Here is a 20,782-nt window from a genome sequence, read left to right on the forward strand (position 1 = left end):
ACATGTGAGGAAGGTTTAGTGAAGTCAAACCCCAATAATTTATTAATATTGCATTAGAATCAAGTTTTGCACTCTAAGTATTTACCAAAATACCAAAAAGAATTGTTATTGCTTGTTTACATTAATTACTGTAGCAAATCAAACTCTTATTGCTTTCCGGTAACTTAGTTAGTATAACAAGTGAAATTGCAAAGTGTTGCGCAAGTCCCTTGGGAGACGATACTCATATTTTCATTAAACTACTTATACGATTTGGTACACTTACTAAGGGAAATAACCGTTCCAATCCATTATATCTTTTACTCTTTGTAACCATGATTTTACTTTCAGTGGTCGGTGAATTCTATTTATCATATATATTCTCGGCAGACTGTAACAATGTCATGGAAGGTACGTTAGAATCTCTATAAATGCCAAATGGACAATTGGCTACTTTCTACATGTCTTTTATATTTCCTTGTTATGATAGTTTCAACTTCAAGTATGTAATTTTGTATAAAAAATAAAAAATAAAAATAAAAAAGAAGAAGAACTTAAAATATGTAAAAGCATAGTTACATTATGTCTTTTGTTCAAGATGAGATTGCTGAACCTTCCCTTTTATCTGTGTTGTCTAGGTTTCATCTTCGAACTTACATGGACAATGGGCATCCATCTATCCTACTATTACTTCATAGATCTAATCTCATTTCATTAGGATATCAATCAATAATTCATCAAAAGAACAAGTAATTGAGACAACTTATGTAATTGTTTTCTATTCTATTTTACATTTAAGAACAATCATGTTACCAATTTATTTCTAATTTCCATCTTTATGTCTTGGGTCTATAAAGAGCAATAACTTGATGTGCTTGTTGTCATAAACGCCATATATTTATAAATAAATGTATATGGTATATTTATGAGAAATTTGACATAATTAAATTAAAAAATTATTTTTGAATATGGACGCTTTAAAAAGGCACTAGGTTGATTGGCTTGCTCTTGGCCTTTAATGCATTCTCAATCATTAATACTACATTACACCGGTTCTCTTTGAATGAATTTTCTTAAGCACTTACAAAAAATGAAATGATGAATGTATTAACAATTCTCTTCTAATGACATTATTAAATTAAAGTAAAAAATAATGATAATCAGAGTATTATTGCTATTCAAATAAATGCCCCCATTTAAATATCCTCAATTTAAATCATAGCATGCTCTGAAATTTGGATTTAGAATCTGGCTTATACATTTTAAATATATAAAGAATTGCTATAAGAAAGCAAGGTAGAACTAATTTTTAATTTGGAGTTGCCACTGAGGAGATGTTTTTCTTTTTGTGCAATTTTTCCTCAAGATTTTGAAATTGTCAAGAAAGAACTAATTCATCTTTGGATGGCTAATGGATTTATTACATCTGAAGGAAATTTAGAGGTGGAGTATGTTGGTTATAAGGTGTGGAAAAAATTGTACAGTAGATCATTTTTCCAGGAGGAAGCAAAGTCTGATGAGTTTGGTATCATTACAAGTTTCAGGATGCATGATCTGTTTCATGATCTTGCCCAGTCTATTATGGGTGAAGAATGTGTGGTTTATGGGCAAACAAGGTTGACTCATTTGTCAAGTAGAGTTCACCATTTACACTTATTAAAATCTATTAAGTTAGTCAATATGACTGCCTTAAAGAAAGTTGAATCCTTGCGAACTTTTCTTGATGTTGGTTCCCATCAGTTCATTCAAAATGTTCCATTAAACAGTTGTCCCCGAGTTAAAGATAAGCTCTTATCGATTGTCACAACTTCGGGGTTTAACACAACTGAGGTACTTGAATCTGCATGAGAGTTGGGTCTCAAGCTTGCCTAATTCTATATGTGGGTTGCAGAAGTTGCAAATATTGAAACTGAATTCATGCTTTTGCCTTCGTTGGTTGTCCAAAGACTTGACACGATTACAGGATCTAAGACATCTTGTGATTAATGGATGTCCTTCACTAGTAGAGATGCTACCCAACATTGGCAAGTTAAGCCTGAAAGTTCAATCATGTTCTAAACATGTGTAGCACAAATAAAAAGATCTACTTTATGCTAAAACCACACATGATAATTAATAGGATATTTATGAAAGCAAATAAAGTTTACCCGGTTGAAGTCTGAAATTTAAAATTTTCCTTCAAAACTATGAAGGTCCCACGTGCACTACAAGAATTTCGCGGATTAGCGAGGGATATAAATCCAAGCTATTTCCTCGCTAATTAGCGAGGGACTGGCGAGGAATACAGTTCCTCTCTAATCCCTCGGTAATTAGCGAGGAAATAGCTTGGATTTATATCCCTCGCTAAATTCCCTCGCTAAATAGGATCATTTTGCGACCAACCTTCATCTCCTCGCAAATCCGTCGCTAAAGCTAGTGCTTATTTAGCGAGGAACTTACGCCCTCGCAAATCCCTCGCCAAATTATGAGCCAAAATATAAAACGAATTTTTTCATCTAGCGAGGGAGTTTTCTTGTCGCAAATCCCTCGCTAATGATAGCCCTCGCAAATGTCTTGCAAATCCGTCGCAAATTAGCGAGGGAAAAGGTTTTTCGCTAATCCCTCGCAAATAAGAGATTTCGTTGCTAATAGAATTTGAAATTCAAGTATTTGTAAAATTTCTTGAAACAGTATAATTTCAAATTCTCCCAAAAAGGTAAGAATTTGAAATTCCTCATATTTTTTTCTTTTTATTTTACTTATATATATTTTATCTTATTTGTTATCTCTTCATTTTTTTAATTATTGAATATTTGAAAATATTTTTAAAATTATTAAATATTATCTAATATTAATTTTAAAAATTATTAAATATTATCTAACATTATCTATTAAATAAAACTATTGATTAAAAAATAAAGTATACAAATTTTTAGACTTAATTTATTGAATAAGAAATTCAATATATAACGTAATTACATTCATTAAATAACTTTTTTAAGAGTTACTTTTGATGTAACTGAATTTTCACTCATATATATTTTTTAAAACACACACACACACACACACACACACATATATATATATATATATATATATCATCATAAATTTTAAATATAATTTATATGTTTACAATATGAATTTAGTCCGTATATGTTTTGTTTTCTTAATTATGATAATTTAAAATATTTTTGTTTATTTTGATTTATATATGAATTTAGTCTCTGTAAGTTCATGTTTTCTCAATTTTAGTTCTTTAAATTTTTATCCTTATAAATATGCATTTTTCAAATTTTAGTTCTTTAAATATATATTATAATTTTCTTTCACTTTAGTTCATGTAACTTCATACTAACAACTAAAAATTAGAAAGAAAAATATAAACTTATATTGACTAAACTTTGAAAAAAAATATTATAAAGATTGAAATTGAGAAAGGATAATCCTATAAGGATTAAAAATAATTTTAAAAAATTGGAAGGATCAACATTAAAAAACTCTAAATTAATATTTAGCTTATATTTTATATATAATATTTGAAAAATTAAAGTAAGCATAAATTATATATATATATATATTAATCAATTTTATCAAGATATTTTTTAATTATCATATTATATATAAAGGAAGTTTTTTTTTTCTAAACACGAATCACGATTTTTTCATAAACATTTTTGCTCAACATGTTTTTTTTACTCTATCTTTTTTAATTAATTTAATTTAATTTACCTTTTCTCCATAACTCTCTCTCTCTCTCTCTATATATATATATATATATATATATATATATATATGTGTGTGTGTGTGTGTGTGTGTGTGTGTGTGTATCCACACCGATCGAGACTAATCTTTGCTTGTCAACCTCTTGACTGAGCAATTTTTCAGCACAGGATATAAGAGAGAAAAGAACTAATTTTCTTATGGTTTCTCTGTGTATCTTTCTCCACAGTGGAGCTGAATATTTATAAATATGTAAACATATCTATTCACTTAGCAACAACTTCCATATCCTATCTTCTACAAAATAGGAATTATCAAATATCCAAAAGAAATTAGTTTTTATCTTTTCTTATCAAAACCACTTTTGACTAGGTCAAAATTCAAATTGAATCTTTCAATTTGAAATTGAAAAACTTGACATGCTTTTCTATCTTAATAGAAACAAATAATATTTATATTTTGATGCTAGTCAAAAAATAAATAAATAATATTTTATTTATAAGAAAAATAATTATTTGATAAAATCAAATTCTTTAATTTAATTATCAAATAATAAATTATCTTAAGCAAAGATTAGAACACTCGTTAGTATGTGATCCTGTAGGTTCAAAATTAAACCGGTAGTAAATTAACTACATTAATTTACTAATCAAGGTTGGCGTCTAGCAACACTCCTTAACGTCCGGATAGTATGAAATAATATTTTCAAGAACCTTTAGAAGATTAACATAAAATTTCATTCCATCATTTTACAGTCTAAATTAACTTTAGAATATGGTTTAATTGTCAAATTCTAATAAGTTAACATATAATGAAAAATACAAGAAAAACCCCTTTTTCTTTATTATTTCAATTGCCTTGGCCAAGGTCCTTATTTTCATTATAAAACTCAAACTCATTACCAAGAGTCGATAAATCCCTTCTTGATTAATCATTTAATTCTAGAAGAATTTAATTACACCCAATAATCATTCAACTAACACCTTTAGGTATTAGGTATCCGAAATCAAAGTATAATAAATATCTTGTTAATTATTATGATAATCTCAAGTCTAAAGAAATTATATACAGTATTTCTTCTTAAGAATTTCTTATTGACAAAATTTTAAGGTAATACATAACCATTAAGAATTATCCTTTATAGAGTCTGTTCAATAGTCATATCCCTATATGCACTATTTATATGAGTAATTTAATAAGTGAGATCTATTAATCTCTATCCAATAAAGACTATTACACATATATTGATCTATGTGGATTAATGATGTCTTATCCTCAATAATCCTACGTTCAAGAATAATTTAGATTAAAATTAAAAAAGACTTGTTTTCTCATTATTATAATCTCTATTATGAAAAAAAAAGTCTTTAATTTTAATCAAGGACTTTATCATATTAATTATTTCTCATAATTAATAAATATGAAAATAAAGTATAATTTTATTAATGCATATAAGATAGATAGGATCTTGAGCATACATCTTATTCCCAACAAAGCCATCTAAGAACATTGAGCACTTTCATTGTGAGTTCAAAGGCAAGGCATGGGCTGACAGAGTTACATGGCTTAAAGCTGGGATGCAAGCTACATATCAAAGGCATTGAGAATGTCCCCACTGAATGGGATGCAAAACAAGCCAATTTGAGTATCAAGAAATGGCTGAATCGCTTATACCTATCATGGGATCGTCATGCTAATTCATAAGTTAGCAAGAAAGTACTAGAGGCCCTCGAACCTCCCTCAACTCTCAAAAGTTTTGGGATGAAGGGATACCAAGAAATAATGTTTTCCAATTGGATGAGAAATCCTTCAGTTCTGAAACACTCATGATGGATGTTATACCACGAGTGTTTTCTATTCTTCTTAAGTTGACCATGTTTGCAGAGTGTATGATTATGTTTGAAATATTGTGCAGTGAATAACCGATTCATCTGTACGGTCTCCAACACGATTGGAATAAGGTCTGCTATGAAGTTTTTGCTAGATGATCTTTCGAGAGGTGAATTTGACAGAATGGTTGAAGGGTGAGTCATGTCCATGTGGGCAGAACTCCTGTCGGTTCCTGGGACATCATCGCCATCTATTTTCAACAGTCTCATGTCCAACATCGGTAACCACGTTTCTTCATTTTTTGTTGGTTTCAAACTTTCAATCCATCACCTTTTACTCTCTGTAGCCATGACTGATAGTAGTAATTTTTCCTTTCAGTGACTGATGAATTCTATTTCTGATAATTATATGTATTTAGGCTGACTGTAACACTGTCATATAAGCTGTGTCAGAATCTTTAAAAATGACAATTGGGTGCCTTCTACAAGTCTTCAATATTTTGCTATGATAACTTCATGTATCTAAAAGCTATGTCAGAATATATGATTAGTTAGTTAGTTACAATTGGTTAGTTTCATAGAGCAACATGATTTTTAGTTGGTTAGGAAGTTAGTTAATATAGTTAGTAAAATAAGAGACTGTAATTAATTTCATTATCTTTAGTGCTTTCTTATGGGAGAAATGTCCATATCAAGCACAAATAGAGCTCGAAATGAATTGAATCGAGAGAAACTGATAATTCGATTCGACTCGATAATATTTAGTTTAGTTTGTAGTTTGACTCGAGTTAAGCATGAATCTTTTTCTCTAGCTCAAACTTGACTTGTTCAAACTCACTAATAATTCGATTGAGCTTATTAACTCAAATCACATGAACAAGACTTTATTTTTTTTAAAATTTTATATATTTTAAAATTTTAATTTAATAATAGATTTTAAATAAAAAGATTGTTTATTTTTTAAATCGACAAAATATAACTTATTCTATAAGTTTTGTTAGATTACAAGATACAACTCTAAAGAAACATAATTATAATTATAATTCTGTATAAATTAAAATTATTTCACCTTGTATAAAATAATAAAAATCTCAATCCATAATCATGAAACTCTAAAGCGTTCACTTCTTTTATTATAATTAATTTATAATTAAGTTTTGAAACTTCTTTCAAATTTTAATAAATTAAAATTAAATAAAAAATAAATTATATATTTATATATCGAGTTAATTGATGAGCTAAATGAATTGAACTATAACTCAAATTTACTTCATTTATTTATCAAATTCAATTTTTAATTAAAATTTAGTTTATTTAATTCATGAATCAAGTTCAACAAGTAATTGTCGAATTAAGTTTTAAATTATTTTTTAGTTGATTTAGTTTATTGTTACTTCTAAGAACAATCTATGGAGACAAGACTCTATAAAACAGTTGGAAGGAGTTTTGCTTTTTTCGTTGATAAATTGAGATAAGGAAGAAAACATAAGAAACAACGAACGTGTGCTCTGGACTATGAACTAGGGGCAAAGAACTGAAGAAACTGTCCTCTGTTTCAATTAAACACACTTTGAAAACCAACTTCTATTTTTCTTTCAGAGCTTTTCCTTCCTTTTCATATTTGAAAATTGAAAAGCTTTTTGTTTAACTGATAAATAATGTTTTCAACATGGTAGGGGGTTCAGCTGACATAAGCCTACAATTCTGGGGCTTACACCTCAAAGCCTTTTGCCATTTACACACCTCAAAGTTGTTTATAAAATTTGCATCCTTCGTCATATTTTTCCTTTCGTTGACAGTTTTGCATTATGGTCATATGGCATTGTTTGGCTTATTCTGGCTAAGGTGGCAATGTTAGCAATTGGCATGAGTCCTAGCAGTGGAACCTTGTGGATCCAATCTGAAGATCGTGATTTCCAATCCAGCATGATTCCAATTTCCAAACATAACCGTTATATATTTTGAGATATTTCAAAAGGTTAATTAATTTATAAAATTATTTTAAATTTAAATTTAAATTTAAACCAAATTCAAAATAATCATTTTATTAATTATTAGTATTAAAGTCTAATTAATATTAATTTTAATGAAATATAATAATTTGACTGTTATAATTTTAATAATCAAACGTTTCAAAATTAATTAGTTTTAACTATCGTGATTAATGAAAGACACAACAGTCTGTATTTTCTCTTATCTCCTCTTATAAATATTGAGATTCAATAAGAGTCAAATGGATGAAACATTACTCTCTCTTTTAAGAACTTGCTAATTCTATATCTTCAATCTAGTATGGGAAAGATCCTATTTTAGGATAGGAGTAAACTAAGAAGATCCTATTTTAGAACAAGAGTTCATATTCATTCGTGTTCTCGGTATCTGTATACAACAAGTTTTCAGTATCTATATACAACAATCTACAACATACAAGAATAAAGTGCATATATTTCGCTCAACCATGGAAACACCACAACTCTAGTGGATTTAGCTACGTAAAAGGAATAAGGGATGGTGCAAAACCTTGTACAAAGTTTGACGGACCAAGAGAAGTGCTATAGCTAGTTGTACCAATCGGTGCTATAATATTATGCAACTAATTTTTAGTCAGTCATAAAGTATTCATGTACTTCAATTTAATACAACAACATAACCACTAGTGCGGAGCAAATGTTTCGCAGTCAATCGTCCATTTCTACTACAATTTCAATCATTAACTTGCCACAAATAAAATCTGTATAACACGAGATTGAATTAAAAATTATCATAAAGTATTCATGCAACAGTACCCGTTATCAATACAAAACGTCGCATTATTCTCTGCTAAGGAATTCCAAATTCATGTATAGGTAGCATATGATGTGCTTTCTGTAGGATTTAAAACTTTCATTTCTTCACATGAATTGACTTGGATATTACACAACAACAACAAAAAAAAAAATAGATAAACGAGGGGGGTACCTCATACAATTGATGCCATATAAAGAATAGTATCTATATGAAAATTTTCTATATAACTTAGCAAAATCAGATTATTGAGTTACCAATTCTTCCTTTGATAAACTTGAACTTGACCGATTCTTGGTGTCTATATTGTAGAACGAATCGATGTTTTGTTGAGGGTGGATCAGAATTCGCTTCCCTTTGCGACTGCTTCAGGATTTACGATTATAGCCACCCCCTCTCACCAATGCACAGGTTCCAGAGTTTGTCATCTTGAACCTTTGTTGGATGAATGCCATAGCTTTTTCTGGCATATCAAAATCTTCTCTTGGTCAACTCCATACTCGGTGTTTTCTTTGTGGCATATCCATCTCAAACCCTTGGAAATAGTTGCAATGCCATCCACAAAATAAGTGGACTCTCGAATGATAGCATGCCCACCAGGTCTTAAAATCCGGTCCATTTCCAACAACACATACTTCATTTCACATCTGTTAAGTAACAAGTAACAACCATTGTCAGAAACACATTCAAATTTCGAAGTTTAGAGTGAGTCCATATCTGTGTTACTAATGAGAGAAAATGAGTAAACCTGTGGCTTTCTGCAGTGAAGAGTCCATCAAGATGAAGGAGATCATATGTTCTAGGATATGTTGAAAAAGCTTCACACCTGCCAAATTATAAAATTCAAATAAATACCATACCATATGATATATAATATAACACAAATGCATACATAAATAACATCCTTATGGTTGATAATTAAAAGTTGAAAATTACCAGTCATGGAAGATTCCAATAAGGCCTCTATCAAAAACCACAGGGAGTGTGTTGGAACCATAAGATGAAACCACATTCATGACCCACAAGGGATCATTGATCAAGGCTGCAGCAAAACCTCCATACACTGTATTCATGTCCATGACATTTCTTATCTTGTCAGTGCCAAGTTCAGGAAGCAACTTCTTGTAGTGCTGAATGCGCTTTTTCCATTTGCCACTATCATGACTGAAACTACTAGTACTAGTACCCTGAACAGATGTGACCCTTTCAGGGGTAGCATGCAACCTCTCAGGCCACTTAGGCATGGATGTGAGGCCCGATTTCTTGTGTTTTGGATCTGGAACCACAAAACAAGCACGAAGTGGAGTGTACCATCCTGCATCTGGTTCAAGGCTGTCATCACACTTTGGTGGATAGATCTCTCTAGACAACTTGTCATAGCAACTGTTATCTTTAGCCTTCTGCCATACAGCAATGTCATCCTTTTTGTTGTACAATTTAAAGCACATTGAAGTGAGTAAATCCTGTAATTTCTCATAATCTGATCTTTGCTCTTCCACAGTTGTGTTCCATCCACGCCACCTGCGCTCGTAGTTGACAGGTGGACCAGACAAAACCCAAAATCCTCCAGGACGAAGAATACGGCTTATTTCCATGAGATAAATACCACCTAAAAGCATATAAGAATATCCCCATCAGATAGTGAAGGGAAATTTAGAGTGAACTTAGATAGCAGTTAACAAGTCATATAAATAGCAAAAATAAACTAGAATAAAATTGACAGCACGAAATTTAATGGATCAAGATTACCCTTAGGCATATTTTATACCATCTTATCAATGATCACTCATCAGCCCAGGGAAATATGATCATAAAATGTTCTGGTTTTACATTCACAAAATGCAAAGTACTAAATTTTGAATAGTGAGATCTGAATAAACTAGATTCCTATTAAAACGTGTTATAAGACTGATTAGAAAGAATCATGCCATTTACACCAGATTTGTGAGACACAGACTGTAAGCAGTTTCATGCAAGTAAAGTATGAATTCTGTTTAATTGATAAAAATCCAATATGCACTGAAGAATTACCAAATTCTGTCCATGGGATAAGGCATCTGGAGCAATGAGCCATATCGAAGGAGTTTGATGGGAAAGGAAGTCTTTGTGTAGAAATGACGCCAAGAACAGCTGGGATACCACGCTCTAGAGCAAATTGAACCTGAGCTTCATGGTTATCTCTTGGAGCAAGAGAAACTGTTAGAATCCCACGATCCAACAAATCACCACCCCAGCTAGCAACCTATAACAAATAAGAGTTAAGTGGATTAAAACATATTCACATAGAAATCAGAAAACATAAGGTATGAGTAAGGAGTGTTGAGAATTGCAATTTTGCATTGCCATTAGCCAAATGAAATAAATACCTCAAAAAAATAATGATAGAAGTAAAACTCACCCCACAACCAGTATCAATGGCAGTGCGCACAGTCCCATCTTTCATTTCTGGGATCAGATCTTGCATCCAATCAACATATTCACCAACACCATTGGGGAACATAGTACCCCCACCTGGAAATAGAAATTTATCCCCTTCCTTTCTCAACCAATGCTGATTAGACTTCTGTGTGTTGATCCAGTCATATGGCACATTCCTGACATTAATATAACACAAAAGTTGAAGTGAACCACATAGATAGCAGTAGCAGGCTACTCAAATATGTTAAATCAATCCAACCTTTTGTTATTTAACTCATAAAGCATATAATATTATAGTTTAATTGTCATACACTGTCATGTCAACCAATCAAAGATCTGATCTATTAGTATGACTTTTAAGATAATTATTGTAAAAGTAAACAAATATACCTGTACCAACATTCATCTCTACTCTTTGGCCATCTGATAGGAGGCTTGTATCCATTTGGTGGAGGAACCAAGCATTCTTTCCTCTCAAAAATTGGAGGGCAATGGCGTTCTAACAAAGTAAGATGATACGTGCCATACTTTCTCCATCTCTGTAAAATTATGCATTCTCAATCAGCAATGTAACATTCTTCTACAAATCCTAGAACATCAGAAAAATGAGTACCGTTTAATACCTTTGGATCTGTGCATGGGGTGTAGTCTTGATAATCTATTCCGCATTCAGGGAAACTGATGGGCTTAATTTGCAGGGAACCTGAGATTTGCTTAGGAGATTCAAGGGTCTTCTGAATGGTATTGACCACAACCCCATCCTTCCCAGAACAAAAGATTCCTCCCAGATAGAAAGAAAAGCCGCATAGAGCAATGACCGTGACAGCCAAAGTCACAGCCCGGTTCTTGTTTGGCTGGTTGATTGGTTTTCCATCTTTATGCTTCATGATCCAACAAATATTCCACTATCTGCAGAAACGCAACACGAAAAACTTCAGTGCAATGCAACTGTGACTGTGACACTTCCTCCACTTATATACACATTTTTTTATTTGAAAAATATAGTGTCAGGAATCATCATTCTTCCAACATAGGTGATTGAAGAAAAAGGAAACCTGGAACATACAAAAGCCACTCTAACCACCCCTATAGTAAGAATTCAAACAAAGAACAAACATTTAGAATTAGGCCTCCTTCACAATTTGATAAAAACCACTTGATCTGAATTTCCCTACCCTTTAAAAGTTCAAGTTCCACCATCTAACTAGAGAAGCCAAAGAAGAAAAGACCACAACAATGCAGATCACCCCACAGATAAAAGCAACATGATTCAAAAAATCAATAACCAAGAAAAGACAACATAGAAAGGTTCATTAACTGCACTAGCACACTCAAAACAACACTGAAAACTACTCCCCATCCCCAAAACCAGATCCACCTGACCTTAGAAGGAAGGCACAAATTCCCATGAAAGATCCAATTTTGGAAAATAAAAAAATAAAATAAAATAAAAAGGGGGCAGAGAGGAAAAGGAGATTGATGATTAATTCCAGCTGGTCATTACTTCACTGTCACTGAGCATTAAAACGACATGGGGCAAAGTTAATACACGAAATCTGATACTGCTACCGACACTTGTTACTTTCCATTCCATGTCACATTGCCTTTAAGATGTTCACATGACATTGGGGCCCAACAATAACCGGTTCCAGCCAAAAGGGGGCATAAGGAAGCGCTGGATCTCCCACCATACTGTACCATATTCCCTTATACGTAAAAGGAAAAAGCCACCAATATCAACATTTCTTTACATGTACGAAAAGTTCCCATCATGCATGTGTCAGTGATTCCCGATCCACCGTGTTCTGTCTCAAGTTACATCCACCAATGGCTATGCAAGTGTGAAAACCGGAAAAAAGAAAATAAAAATAAAGAAAAAAAAGAGACAAGAACATCCCCAAAACACAAACAACTTTCCCAGCTCGAGAAAACACACAATAATCCAATTTTAAAAAAAAAAATGGATTTTTTTCAGCAATCTAAGAACCCCATGATAACAACCACCGATGGAAAAGTTTTCTAACCATAATGGTTCAACCGGGTCGAGCTGAATTACCAAAAACAAATATAACAATAACAAAAATTTAATCTTTCTAGATAAGGTCGGCTACCCGGATATCAGAATGCTAAGTTTAATTAGAAAATGAGAAAAGACACAGAATAACCACATCACACTCACCAAAACAAGCGTTTAGGAGATCCAAAGATACCAAATAGAAACCAAACAAGAAGAAAAAAGAAAAACAGAGAAAACAGAGTATGACATTAAAATCCAAAGAGATCTGGGAGAATGCAAGAAGAAGAAGAGAGAAGCGAGAAAGTAGAAGAGACAACAGAAAAGACAAGAAGAGAAGGAGAAAAATGGAAGGAGAGTGTGCGAAGCGTCTTACTCTGTTTATCTCTTAGTGAGTCTGGTTGAGAGAATGTGAAGGTGTTGCCTAAACCACTCGCATGGAATGTGAATGCAAGTGAGATGAAGATGAAGAGAAAGTGAAAGGCAAAGGTTGAAAGGACGATCCAATAAGTGAGATTTGTGTGTGAGGCTAAACCAAACATAGATCAACCATTTATATAACTATTTGCTCGCCATGTGCCTCGCTGTCCCCTGTTTTCTTCTTTCTTCTCTCCTTCCTTCATTCACTAATTAACACTCACAAACAAGGAAAAATTTAAGTTACCATGTAATTAATTTTTTTACTACTACTATGCTACTGTTTCTGAACACAATTATTAATTGCCATATGATTATTCCGTGTTGACGCTGAATCTGAAAATTAAAAAAAAAAAAAAAATAGTTATATTAGCACTTTCGCCGGTGTATTCTTCATTGCGTTTGGTATGCTCCGTAAATTATGAGTATTTTAATTTCCATTCAATGGTTCGCGTTAGATCTTGAGAACAAGGGCATGTTTGTTTCGGCATAGGTTGAATAGGAGTGAATCAACCCCAAGCTTACAATATTTGTTTTTCCATTAATTTAATGTTTTAGACCTGAATTTAGTGAAAAACGTGGATCAAAGACAAATTCAAATATGCACTAAAATGTATTAAGAAAATTAACTTATGTGACTATTTGTGATTAATGATAATATAAGTAAATTTTAATTAAATTCGTTAAAATAAATCAATACTATTTAGCAATTTACATACAATTTATTTAATAATAAAAAATATTTAAAGAATGTAAGAAATAAAAAGATTTATAGGGCCACCTCCGAAGTGGTTTGCTTCCTGTACACAATAAAAAGGCCTCAGTCTTTAGATTGTAGGGGTTGATAGAATTGTTGATATTTTATGGAAAAAAGAATGAAGGTGATTTGAATGCCGTACCTATGGTTATGGAATATGGATTTTTTCATGGACCTATACTCACCACTGCTATAACTATTATGTTAAGGCAGTGATTTTCATCACACCATTATTCATTCTGCATTTTTTTTCTTTTATATTAAGGCGGTGATTTTAAAGTAACAATTATTTAAATTTACCAATTTAATTTATCAGTTTATTTTCATTTATTTTAAGAGTTTGTTTCTTTATAAAACTAAAATGATGATAATATTTAAATGTTATATATATTACAGATTAACTTTATTTAAAAGGTCAAGAAATTTAAAAAAAAATGTGTTTTTTTTATTCAAAATACTTAAATGTATGAATAATTTTGTTATGTGTAGGAAATTTTTGTACAAAAACTTCTAAATGTTATTATATTATATCACATTGAATAAGAAAAAATACATGTAAAACAAAGGTGTGTGTAGAAATACAATTAATATTTTTTTATCATTTTTTAAAATTATTTTATTTAAAATGTATTATGACTTTAAGTTCACTAATATCATTAAGGTCATCACATCTGACGTATTATTTATTTATTAGACTGTCATTAATTCTTAAATGTGAGACTTTTAAGTATCAGGACAAGACCACCAATTGAGGTTAATTAAGGGATAAGAGTAGTATGAATTCTTTATCTAGGGTTAATATTTTAACTGTAAGTCTATTGATATCTTTAGGGTTACCACGTCCATTTCATGTGTGTTTGGTTCAGATTTTCAACATGATAAATTATGTTAGAATAGAAGTTATTAGTTATAGCTTTTACGTTTTAAACGTGATTTTTGTTCTGAATCACATTTTGGACGTGTAACCAAACATGTACTTCGATGCTTGTTGAGTCATCGTTAACTTCTAAGTAATATGAAATTTTTAGATGTATTGAAACAAACTCCAAATCGAAATTAAGGATAAGAGTGGCTTCTGCCTTTCCTTTAAGATGAATGTTTTGATCGTAAGTTTGTTGATATTGTTAGAGTCACCACATTTAAAGTATTATATACTTCAACACTCATTGGATCATCATAATTTTTATCCTTGAAAAAGATACCTCAATAGATTAAAAGAAAAAAATATTTACAAATTATTATTAGTCTTAACTCTTAAACAATGCAAAACTTTTAAATATATACCAAAATAAAATGTATTACTATTATACATTGTTTTTCATTTTAATCTAATATTTTTTTAATATTGGTGTAAAATTTCAATATCATTTGAAAGTTATTATGTGATATAAAGATATAATTGAAAAGTTTTCACTAATGTAACATTAAATTTTTAAATATAGACAAAAAAAATTATCATTTTTATAACTTATTGAGTAGATAAAAAATAACACAAAAAAACAAAACTGTACTATACTATCAATTAAGTCAATTGGCTTCCTTACATTTAAAGTTTAAACAATGTTACTGCTTAACTATTGCAATTCATTTACTTCTTTACTTTATCGGTAAAAATGATTACAAGGATGTATGTAAAGTTAGTTTTTTTTTTTGTTTAACAAAGTATTTTTTAAAATAAACCTTCGATTAAAAAACTTTTGCCATCATCAGGTGTTTATTAGCTTGCTTTGCTCATTTTATAAGCTACGAAATATGTATTCGAAACAGTAGCTTAGTAAAATGTTTACCAAACATATATAGGTTATTAGAGTTGGATACATCCTATGGGATCTAAATAATAATTAGTACGTAAATACCATATATAGCGGAAGCTACAAGAAACATATATAGTACTTAATTTGCTAGAGCTAGTGTCATTATTAAAATTTCAGAAAAACAAGCCATGCTTCATGCTTGCCATGATATATAATTGATAACAACCACCGTAATATATTCCCATTGTTTGACAAATTCATCAGCACCATGAAAAGTTGGATAAATTATATTTTACCTTATTAAAGTTTAATTCAGGAAATCAAAATTATTTATTTTTATTCTCAAGCAATTTTGAAGAAAAAAAACATTAGTTTTCTTGAACCCCATGAAAACTCATACATGCTACTATTTTTTTTGACAAGGAAATATATATTTATTAACTAATTCGGGAATATACAAAATTTGGACCATTATACAGTTAATGTCACTTGCAACCAAAACGAGACCATCATAACACTTGTACAAATTATAAATGTTGCGAATAATAAAGCTTTTTATACCATTTAACATAGTAGATTTGAACTCAACATATTAAGCATAACAAAACGGTAAGTATGAAGAAATTTTTAGTTGCATTAGATCACTTCTTCTTCTTTTTCTTTTTATGATAAGTTGCATATGATTTGTTGATAAGGTAAGGATACGTGAAAGGAAAATGGTATAAAGAAAATAGGCAAGTGGGGACCCCGATTTGGATTAAAAAAAATATATATAAAAAAAAAGTAATCCAAAGGCAAAATGAGATTGGAAGTACGTGAATATGGTGCGAGCCCGCAAAAGTTGACACATCTCAAGTTTCCAAGCGACTTGATAACTGCCGACACCAAATTCAAAATTAAATGAAAGCTCATTAATGTTTATTATTAGAGAGATGTGGTGAAGATGGTTTAAGATTATTAATTCTCATACATAACCTAATTCCACATTATTTATGTAAATCATGTTTAATAAGAGAATTGTTAAAATTTATAAATGTTTTGTTTTTTTTTTCTTGAAAATGATTTTTGCATAAACTTCGATATTACCTTTATTTATATATTTAATGTAATAAAACTCCTAGATTTGTGTAGCATTTATAAATATTTTTTAGAAATGTATTTAATTTATTACATAAACTTTCATGATTCCTAGAAATTATGGTTCCAATATTTATTTCAAAAAATTTCATGTATAAAATGCCTTCTAAAAATAAATTAAGTACCTCTTAATTATTTAATTACTCTTATAAAAAAAATAAGTTAAAGTATAAATTGTGATAACTTGATAAATAAAAAATTTTAAAATAAGATATTTCACAAATATTAAAAATCACGTATTTATAATGTAACTAATGCTAACAAAGTTACGGTTAAATACTTTAATGAAAAAGGTGAATTAGACATGAGACATCTAAGTGTCTAAAATTCTTAGGACACGAGTTATAATAAGTTAATAACTATAGTTTCATAACTTATAAAAATAAAATGTTTAATAGTAAAAAGATTCAAAATTTATAATTTAATCAAAAATAAGAAAATGGCAATAATTTATAATTAAAAATATTAAAAAAAATATATAATGAAAATGGAAATAATTTTACACTTGATAGATTCAATTTTTGGTTCAATCCACCTAAAACTTACAAGATTTCTAACATGCAATGCACCAAATAGCATCCATATATCATTATCAATTCATTTTCATTAACAAAAATAACTTGTAACCACTTTAAATACTCAATTCAACATCTTTCTTCTCAACTAGGGATGACAAATAAAATCATATCCGTAAGTAATACTCAAACTCATCCCAACTTTGATAGGGAATACCCAGTTTGACCGGGTACGGGTATATACTTATCCACCTCGTCCCCGTCCCCATTCCCATCTCCGATTTAATACCCGCTCCCGATTTGATTATTTTAAAGAATTTTAATATTTAATTATATGTGATCGTTTATTATGATGTAAAATATTTGTAATTGTTTAATTATTAAGAAGTCTCTTAATTAAATTATGAGATATACAAATGACCTAATTATAATTGTAATATAATGAAAAAATAAGTTAAAATAATTGTGTATTTTTTGTAAAAAAATTTAATTAATTTTTTATAGGTATAAGTACAGGTATACTCGATACTCGACAGAGACGGGAATGAGACAAAAATTACATATCCAATGGGTATGCGTACGTGGATGAGGATAGATTTGAGCCGCGAGAACGGGGACAAGTATCATGAAATTCGTACCTGACCCGCCCCGTTGTCATCCCTATTCTCAACTTCAACAAAAACCCACAAAAGCTCAACATATGTATTCCATCCCTCAAACTCAATCACCTCAATCAATATAATACAAAATTCAGTCATGGTTCAACAACCAATACAACAAAAAGGATCTAAGAGCCTCCCTTACCTCTAAATCTCCTACAAAAGGCGAAGAAGGGAGAAGATCGAGACTCTTTGAGAAATTTGCATGAAACCACTCTACAACTTGTGTTTCTCAACTTTAGAAGCTTCGAATCTCAACTCAACTACTTAATTATGATGAAGGGAGGGATCTAGGCGCTCAAGGAAGTCAATAGGAGAAAAGAAATCTCATATGCTCTAAAGCTCTTCTCCCAAACATATCTCTAAATTCTTAAGAAATGAATTTATGAAGTCGACTTCTTAAGAAAGATTTTATATAAATTTCCTTGACTGATCAATTTTGACCTCAACTCAAATAACTCTTAAACAATAAAAACTCATAAAAATTCTTAAATTCTTAAAGTTTCATAACAATTAAACAACTAATTCTAACATCAATTTAATTATTAAAGATCAATATACATAAATAAAAATTCAGTGTTATAATTTGATTAAGTAACATTTAACAAAAATCATGATTGTAAACACAAGATGATGAAATAGAACATTGTATGGAAAAATAATAAATTAGTTTTATTTGCTACTACAAACATTAAGAAATGGCTAAATTAAATAAGTTAAAATTGGATTAATAGGTCATGACTTTTTAATATTTTTAATTAAGTTTTTAAATTAAAAAAATTATATATAATTACATCTTTAATTTTTTACAATTTTCATAATTGAATCTTTAAAACTAGTAAAATCATCATAAATTATTAGAAAAATGTTAGAAGTTCACTTTATAACACATTTTCTCTAATTGGATTAATTTGTTTTAGAAAATATGATAGGTTTAGTATATTTTTTAATGACTCTCTCACCTAGCGGTGGAAAAATAGGTTATAGTCCACGAGTTAGTCTGCTGACTCATAAAAATTGGCAAGCTGATTTTTTTAAAATGGTTTTTTGTGTACTTATTATTTTTAATGTAAACCTAATTAAATCACTTCATATTTATCTTGTGTATAATATATAATTTATTGTACAACAAATCTATTGTGTATTTGATTTATTTTATTATATGTAATTTAAGATTTATTGTATAATAAATTTGTTACAAGAACTATGAAAATTATTATAATTAGTTAATTACATATTTATTTTGTTATACAATATATTTAAAATTTATTGTGCAACAAATTAAATCAAATCATTTATAATTTAAAATTTTCTTATTATTTAAGTACATTAATTTATGTATTTATGTAGATTCTTTAGATATTAAAAAAAATATATGCTAAAAAAATAATTCAAAATAGACATAAAAACTTTTCTTTTTGACAAACCAGTAGGCCGTTTTGCCAGCCCACTCTTAGGCAAAGCAGGTCAAGATTTGTGATTCATTTTCTTCTGGTGGATCAGTCCAATCTTATCTATTTTGATGAGTCAATGACAGACTGAGTCTAAATAGGTCAAATTGATCTATTTTGTCATTCATACTCTCACTTGATATTATAATTCTCAATAAATTGTAAGAATAAATGTATTACTGAGAATTTTTTTTACATATTATATTTTTAGCACTTCTCAAATTATTATGTTTCTTGTTGTTTCAAGAGGGCATAAACTAACTAAAGATTCACTTACAGAAATTATACAAAATTAAGTGCTCAATTATAATTTTTAAATTTAGAGATCAAATTAAAAAATTCTTAAAATTATATATATATATATATATACATATATATATATATAAGATCTTAAATATAATTTTAAATATAACTTCTAAAAATTATAATTTTTTATTATATAAGAAAACTTATAATTAGACAATAAAGAATATCTATTTTGTTACAATAAAAAAATAAATATATTATGGATATATTTTAGTTAAATTTAAACTAAATTAGTGAGGTATATGCAAGAATCTTGCATATTATTATTATATATTAAACCTAGAAGAAAAAAAATTGAGCAAGAACATGATGGATGGATAGATCCTGAGCACTAACATCACCATTGTCTAATAATAGCATATACCAGGATGGGGCAGACTGCTCTCACCTAATCTATAATTGATCCTGTCCCTCACCATGTATGCTTCCCATCTCACTTTTCTACTTTTTTATTTCTAAATTTCCATTTTACTATTAAAATATTAACCTTACTCATATCCATCAACAACTTCTTCCCTTTTATAATTCTTTCTTCTTCAACATTGAAGCAGACATGGCTTCATTGTATTCTGTTCTTCGCCCTTACTTTTTGTTTCTGTTCCTTAAAACATGCTGTTTTCATATTAGTTTTGTATTAATAATAACAAAGTGGGAGAAAGAAAATATGGTTATTGACTCGGTTTAATTTTAATTATTGCCATGTTTCTTCCGACACTTCTCTTATGTCAACACGCAACACCGACCTTTTCATCACTTTTTCTTATGCATTTTCGAAATTCATACTCTTGTTTATTGTTTCTGTTCTTCTTCAACCAGCCACTGTCGTTTGTAATTAAAATTAGAGGAATTTTACCACACATCTAGTTTATAAACTTTATTTACCGGAATTTCCTCTAGAAGCTAATTTTAATGGCCTGAAACTGAAAATTCCCCGAAATCATTACCATGTATATTTTGATATGGTGAGTACGTAATTTGATCTGATTAAATATATCTGTGGTTAATGTGTACAAATAAAATATTGACATCATTAATATATTTTAACATTGATCAAGATGTAACT

The 20,782-nt window shown here is 29.7% G+C and overlaps 1 protein-coding gene across 6 annotated transcripts; it reads right to left on the bottom strand.

Annotated features, from left to right (window-relative positions):
- Positions 1–8,239: 8,239 nt before the first annotated feature.
- LOC109800191 (putative methyltransferase PMT20) lies at positions 8,240–13,273 on the bottom strand. Of its 6 annotated transcripts, none has more exons than XM_083066280.1 (9): positions 13,100–13,273; positions 12,259–12,540; positions 11,333–11,618; positions 11,100–11,248; positions 10,690–10,885; positions 10,323–10,533; positions 9,228–9,900; positions 9,040–9,117; positions 8,240–8,938 (listed from the first exon to the last, which is right to left on the bottom strand). In XM_083066280.1, the coding sequence occupies exons 3-9, from the start codon at positions 11,594–11,596 to the stop codon at positions 8,716–8,718; spliced, it is 1,794 nt and encodes a 597-aa protein (XP_082922406.1). In that variant the 5' UTR covers positions 11,597–11,618; positions 12,259–12,540; positions 13,100–13,273; the 3' UTR covers positions 8,240–8,715. The 6 variants fall into 6 exon arrangements, with proteins under 6 accessions (XP_082922406.1, XP_082922407.1, XP_029127546.1 ...); XM_083066281.1 differs by having other exon boundaries at positions 12,214–12,514; positions 13,100–13,272; XM_029271713.2 differs by having other exon boundaries at positions 12,214–12,540; positions 13,100–13,272.
- Between the last annotated feature and the right edge of the window lie 7,509 nt (positions 13,274–20,782).

This window comes from Cajanus cajan, chromosome 11 (genome assembly GCF_000230855.2).
Source record: "Cajanus cajan strain Asha chromosome 11, NIPB_CcT2T_4, whole genome shotgun sequence".
NCBI classification, from domain to species: Eukaryota; Viridiplantae; Streptophyta; class Magnoliopsida; order Fabales; family Fabaceae; genus Cajanus; species Cajanus cajan.

Excerpts from the sequence above, each read along its gene's own strand:
- LOC109800191 (XM_083066280.1), bottom strand. The coding sequence starts at position 11,596 with ATGAAGCATAAAGATGGAAAACCAATCAACCAGCCAAACAAGAACCGG. Across the intron at positions 10,886-11,099 it reads AGAGATGAATGTTGGTACAG|GAATGTGCCATATGACTGGA; the intron begins GTATATTTGTTT and ends TATTAATGTCAG. Across the intron at positions 10,534-10,689 it reads CCATTGATACTGGTTGTGGG|GTTGCTAGCTGGGGTGGTGA; the intron begins GTGAGTTTTACT and ends TATTTGTTATAG.